At 33.4% G+C, this 6908-nt stretch overlaps 1 protein-coding gene across 1 annotated transcript; it reads right to left on the bottom strand.

Annotated features, from left to right (window-relative positions):
* Positions 1 to 673: 673 nt before the first annotated feature.
* Positions 674 to 3833, bottom strand: LOC149163445 (uncharacterized). Its single transcript, XM_089431731.1, has 5 exons — positions 3566 to 3833; positions 3426 to 3475; positions 3077 to 3209; positions 2835 to 2939; positions 674 to 1508 (listed from the first exon to the last, which is right to left on the bottom strand). Exons 1-5 carry the CDS (start codon positions 3786 to 3788, stop codon positions 865 to 867), a joined length of 1155 nt encoding a protein of 384 aa, XP_089287857.1. The 5' UTR covers positions 3789 to 3833; the 3' UTR covers positions 674 to 864.
* Positions 3834 to 6908: the final 3075 nt, after the last annotated feature.

Below are 6908 nucleotides of genomic sequence, written 5' to 3' on the forward strand. Positions count from 1 at the left end.
GAAAACATCTTCTACAAATTTGGCTACCCAAGAGAGTTAGTCACCGATCAAGGAAGTCAGTTCACCTCCAACTTAATTGAAGACTTGCTCGCTCATCACAAGATCAAGCATAGGACTTCCACCCCATATCATCCTCAAGAAAATGGGCAGGTGGAGGTCACCAATAGAGCATTAGAAGGGATTTTGACTAAGGTGGTGAGCAGTAGCAGAAAGGATTGGGCAGATCACCTGGTTGAGGCCACTTGGGCTTACAACACCACCTGGAAGACCACAACCGGCTTCACACCTTATGAGTTGGTCTATGGGAAGAAAGCTTTGTTGTCAATCGAGTTCGAGTACAACACATTGAGGATGGTAGCTCAGCTGGACCTAGACCTCAGCGATGCTCAACAAGAAAGGTTATTGCAGTTGAATGGGTTAGATGAACACCGAATGTAGGCCCTCCTTCACTCAGAAGTGTTTCAACTTCAAAGGAAGATATGGCACCACCGGCACCTCAATGACAAACAATTCCAGCCGGGAGATTGGGCGCTGCTGTATGATTCCAGACATAAGGATTTCAAGGGGAAGCTGATTTTAGATTTATGGTTTCAGTGGGAGGTCTTGTATTTCGCCATTAAAATACAGTTAAAAGAAATAAAAACCAATAATTTACCAAACGCTAATCAGCAAATGAAAACCAGATTGCTTGCCATGAGCTTCCATTCTCTGTTAATCACAGTCCCCTGTAAAACGTTTAATGAGAAAGCACAGAGCACAGATGCACATTTATAAATATTGATGCCCCTGAGAGTTCTCTTATTACTGTACTTAGAATGGGAATAGACAGCCCATCAAACAGAAAAACCTCTTATGGGTCACTATCTATTTATCTACTGAAAACTTGTAGAGCATGGTTTGCCTGTAGACCTCGCCGGGTTTGACAATGACAGAGGGAAAATTAGGCTCATTCACTGCATTGGGAAAACCCTGAGTCTCGAAAGACAGTGCTGTGTGTGCCTTGTATATGAAGCCTCCTTTGCCCACTGTGTCTTTCAGATTATTACTGGTATAGAACTGCATACCTGGAGCAGTGGACCACACCTCCATTACCCTGGAACTCCAGGGATCCTTCATCATCGCAGCAGGCTTCAGCCCATTCTTCAACTTGGGTCCGTCCAGAACGTAATTGTTATCAAATCCGGGGGGCTTCTCGTTACTCTTCACCTTATTAATTCTGGTGCCAACAATCGTCTCTTTCCTGAAGTCCAATGGAGTTCCCTCTAGTGGCAATATCTGGCCTGTTGGAATCAGATGATCATCTGTAGGAGTATAATGTGAAGCCCATATTTTGACAGAGTTGTCCAGTATATCCCTACCGCTGTTATGCCCTGCAAGGTTCCAGTAAACATGAGTGGTTAAGCTCACAGGCGTGGCCTTGTTCCTTGGTATTGCCAAATAATCAAGTCTCAGCTCCATGTCTCCGCTTATTGTATACGTCACTGATACATCCAGGTCACCAGGAAAACCTGTTTGTTATGTTTTAACAGGCAACAAGATTTATCATTAGCTACAGGAAATATATCTTTCAGTAATATTAACAAACACAGACACCTATAAAAGTTTCAGTCAACCTATAATTAGTAACAGCCTACTCGTGCAGCAAATATCCCGTACTTTTAGGTGAGTTTTCTGGTCGGATTTGTGATGGAATAGTAAGATTACCAGTTTTGATCATTGCAATTGTAGTGAGAAGTTGTGAATCCAATGAAAACAGCATCTATAATTCCATTTACAATACTAGAATTTGCCAAATTACATTTATCAAAATCATGATTTTCCATCCCAGACTATTAATGTAGCAAACAAGAAGACTAATTTATTAATTGTTCCTGTGGCATCTGGCAGTTATCGGGTCTGCAACTTCCAGCAAGTTTATTCCATGCGTGCAGTGTGGGATGCTACTAGACCTAATCCAAATCTCTGATCAGTATAGCACATAGAAGTATTTTCAACCTGAAAGCCCACAATCCCCTGTTTCAGCCAAACCCCATTTCTACCTACCAACCAACTTCATAGTGTGGGCCACTGGAGGTCGAAATAACCCTCAGAGGCGAGGAGATGATATTTTAAAGTTTGCAGAAATATTCACCCATGTTTCATCTTGTGTATGTATAACGATGAAAACACTGGTTCTCTCACTCATTATGGGTTCTCTATTTAAGCGTCATGGGCATTCTCTATCCAATCAGACAAGGGTATGGGGCATGCTTGGCTTCTCTGGGAGTTCGTCTTGTTCATCCGGGGCTTCGTCAGGCATGTTTAGCTTCTCCATCAGATCAGATCAGAGCTGCAACTATTCCAAAACCCCCAAATATTGCTTATTATTTGACTATTTCTATAAAATCTAGTTTATTTTAGCTAGCATAACCTCTGAAATAATATTAAGGAACACAGATTTATTGGTTGATTTGTTTCCATTTTGTTGACTCCAAAATAGACATGATTGAGATATTAGATCCCTCGATTTAGATATTCATATTCAATGCATTTAATACACCCTCTAAATTTCAGACATTGACAGGTTTATGAATCACCTTCCCCGATCAGTATCTTAATTTCCAGGGTTATATCTCAGCAGAGTTTAGAAACAAGTCAAAGTTTTTTATATGAGGAAAAATGGAAAATTTTGAGTGTAATTTTGGAGATTCTTAAATAATTTTATACATGAGATGAGAATTAGGCTAGTTACAGTAAACTCTTGCCCATATTCTAAAGATAGGTCACATCTAGCTTCACCTTGCTCATCTAAGCTGTGAGAACTGAACTTAAAGCTAAATCACATCTAGATTCACCTTGTTCTCCATCGAAGCTGTGGTAAGTGAACCTAATAGATGGCTTCCTTCCTCCTCTATACTCTTTCACTTTCCATAACACATTGTCAAACCCTCTCAACCCTCCTGTATCACCAAACTGTCATCAATACACATATATAACCCAACATAATCTGTTCATAAACATAAAAAAAATATTGTTACAGAGCTCTGGTTAGCCACATAAATGAAAAACTGGAAAAAGAAGGCAGGCAGACATTGACCATGGAGAGTGTTATTGCCATCATTCTTGGGCAAATGGAATGTTTTCCCATATAATGTAAACTGTGCATTGTGGATTCTGTTGGCTACACGACCCAGGATGGCACCAATGTAAGGCCTAGTGGAGCTCACATTCTGCATTGATAATCAATCTCATATCAACACAAAGACACTTTACCAAAAGACACTTTACCATATCCCACATTATAGTATATATCCAACAAACTCTATCTAAAACCAGAGATCTATGCCCATGTCATAGGCAGAACTGTGAAATCTATTAAAAAAATTCTGTTATCAGATAGCAGTAACGAATAGAAATGCAAATACATAGAGATATATGATTCATACCATGTATGAAGCTAAAGAGTCATATCCAAAAGCCACATCTGCTATATGACCTGTAGGTACATGTTAATGCAAAAAGATCAGCCTGTGAAAACATAGAAAAAGGAGATGAAGGACAGATTAGGGTTTAGAGGTAATATTACCTTTAGCATCAGGAAGAGTAAGGGAGACCAGTGTAGCTCCCCAGTTGGTGACATTTATGTGCAGATCACCCTTATGAAGATGAAAGAAACCTGGACCATTAGCTCTCCTATGAAAATGCTCATGTCCCAACTTATCTTTCCATTGCTCTTCTTGATGAAATGCTTCACATCTGCAGAGTTGAATGAAGAGTAGAATCCACAGAGTAGACAACATCCTGGCCATTATGAATACGAGAGAAGTTGGAACACTATGAGTGTCTGTAACATGTAAACACACGTATATATAGATAAGGCCAAACCTAAGATTGGCACACTGTTGAACCACAGGTGCCGCATGGACACTGCCCCACCGACACTGTGCTATAGTCTTTGAATTTTCGCACGTGTGATGACAATTAGGTTTTCAATTTGATGAAGAAAGCTGCTGGACACCTTTGCATTGGCAAAAGGAACGTGAACTTTGGAATGTGCAGAGATAATGAGTCTGAAAAGGCTGTGGTGTTATCCAAATGTTGGCCATTCTAGAAAAGTTAGTAGAGATAATGTGTCTGAAAAGACTATGTTGTCATCCAAATGTTGGCCATTTTAGAAAAGTTAGAAAAAACAGAATCTGTTCCTTCATTATTAAATTCAGAATTCTGATCTCTATGATTGAACCCATACTCTTTTAGTAGATGTGATGATGTGGCTTTTCATCACTAACTTTGAAAATAGTGATGAAAATGGTGAAATCTTGTCAGAAATTTGTATGAATAATGGTTTCGTAAGAAATAAAAGTATTGGTTTGAAATGTTTGTCACATATTAAGATAACAATGTGACAATGTGACCAGTCAAGCTCACGTTGATCTTATCCGATCTCAGCTCATCGTTTCAAATTTGAGTACTCATATCAGTCAAAAATGTGGGTGGACCCCTTTGCTTATAATTAATCTCCTTATTTCCTTTATAAGTTAACTTATTTCCTTTATAAGTTAACGAGTAAACACTTTCCGGTCCTGGGTTGAGATCTTGTCACAAGAATGATCATAATAATTATTGGTTTTAGCGAAAGTTAATTATCATCATCATTATTAATTGCTTTATTACAATAATGATAATGTAATTTCCACACATTATATTTGTTTAATAATAATTTATATTTACATTTATTTTCATGCATAAAAATGATATATTTGACAATAATAATATAATAATGATTCAATTAGTATGTATTTGAAGGTGCATAAATGATAAATAATAATAATTTGAATGACATATATTTTAATGTAAATGGATAATATTTTTTTGTGTAGGCATAATGGTTAAGTAAATGTGTTTTCTCTTATGGGTTAATATAATTTTTTTGGCCATTTTGTTAAAAATTTAATAAGAATTAGTAAATTTATAATAAATATGACTTTTAACATTACACTAATAAAGTGTTTATTAGAATTATTTAGATACTTTTTTATTTTTCAAAATCAAATTTCAAAATTTTGAATTATAAAAATTTTGATATTTAAAATAATTTAAATGTCAGAATTAATCTATCGAATTTGTTTATTTATTATTTTATCTCTTCCTTAAAATTTTCAAATATTTTCAGCTTCTAATTTTATTAATTTCAATATATTTTATATTTAGACAAATTCTTAAAACTCTCTATTGAAAATAAACAAAGCTTACACTTATTATTTTATTATTTAATATATTTTGATTTAATGATATAAAAGTAAAAAAGATATAATTATATTAATTATTCCATGATATTATAAAATAATATATTCAAAATTTTACATAATGATTAATGCTTCAACTTTAGAGATTTATTTAATAATTAAAGTTTCAACTTTATAGATTTTTGTAGTATTTACTTGACTTTTTTAGAAATAAAAGTTAGGTTGTGTGATAATAAAAAGTTAACCCATAGTACATAACACAAAATCAAATTTATCACATGCTCATTTTCACATTCTTTCTTCATATCATATCATATCATATCATTAACTTGTTTAGTTTCATATTTTTCTTCCAATAATATCATTAATTAAATTAAATATTATTAAGTTGTTTATTTTCACATTCTTGCTCATATGATATTATTAATTAAATTTAATTTATATAAAAATTAACTTGACACTTTAATATTTATGGAAAACTAAATTTTAAACATAATTTTTTTTATTTTACATTTTAATATTTCACATCCGATGTTTTTGTCATTCATGATTTAAGTCAATATTTTCTAGGGAAATCACATAAAAACATTAAAGTCAATATTTTCTGGAGAAATCACATAAAAACATTAAGGTCTAAACATTTCGAATCTCTATAAAAAATTCATCATCAAAACATTTATAAAATTTAATTAAAATGATTTAATATATATAATATGACCCTTCATCATTTCTTTTTCTCCATTTTTATTTCCACTTTTCCTAACTCCTCCTCTCATGTGTTTAAAATCCTTTCGCATAATATAAATTATGTTTTCATCTTTGGAAATTTTCCCTTTTACTTTTTTATTTTTTCAACTTTCCATATTTAAATTTATAGCAAATTTTTTCTTAATTTTCTATTACTATAAGGATGGTAAAAATTTATAAGAAACTGATTCCTCTGAAAGGAATATGCTAAAGAGAGGTGCGATAGCATTCCTCTGAAAGGAATATGCTAAAATAGAGGTGCGATGACTTGTTACTTCCTCTACTTCCGTGTCAATGTGCATTGGCTCCTTATCTCTAATTTCCATGGATTCAATCATTTGAATAATTGTGTCTTCATTTTATTATTTACTTGTTTTGACATCTGTGATTACAGGTCCTTGACTAAGTATATGTTTCGATTCTCCGCCAAATATTTTAGTAGATTGAACTCTATCTCATGAAAACCATTTGTTGTTTGACCTGCAACAAAGTGATTATGATCTCTGCAATTTGAGCAATGTATTTATATTCCTATTCATTGAAATCAGAGAGATTTATTTCTGTGTATTGCAATGTATTTATCATTGAAATTGGAAAAAAAGAGAGAATGGATTTTTATGTACCATGTATTCACGTGTTTTTATTATTATTTTTTTAATTTCAATAAATTTTACTGGTCTATGATATTCGATAGGTTTATTGAGAATAAAATTTATGTGTAGAACATGAATAACAATAGTCAAAGAAATTAAGTTTATCAATAAAGAAAAACTGTGAATTACAAATTACAAAGAAAACAAGGAAAAGAACTCTCTCTAAACCATTCTTTGAAAGTTTATAATTAAATCCAAAAACTTGCAAATAGAAGATAAACACTAGAAGAACTATCATTTCCTATCTAAAAGATGAAGCTAGCAAATGGATAAAAATTTGGAA

The sequence above is a fragment of the Pinus tabuliformis genome, chromosome 5_1 (genome assembly GCF_031772625.1).
Source record: "Pinus tabuliformis cultivar Carrire ecotype Pingquan chromosome 5_1, CPIR1, whole genome shotgun sequence".
Taxonomy (NCBI): Eukaryota; Viridiplantae; Streptophyta; class Pinopsida; order Pinales; family Pinaceae; genus Pinus; species Pinus tabuliformis.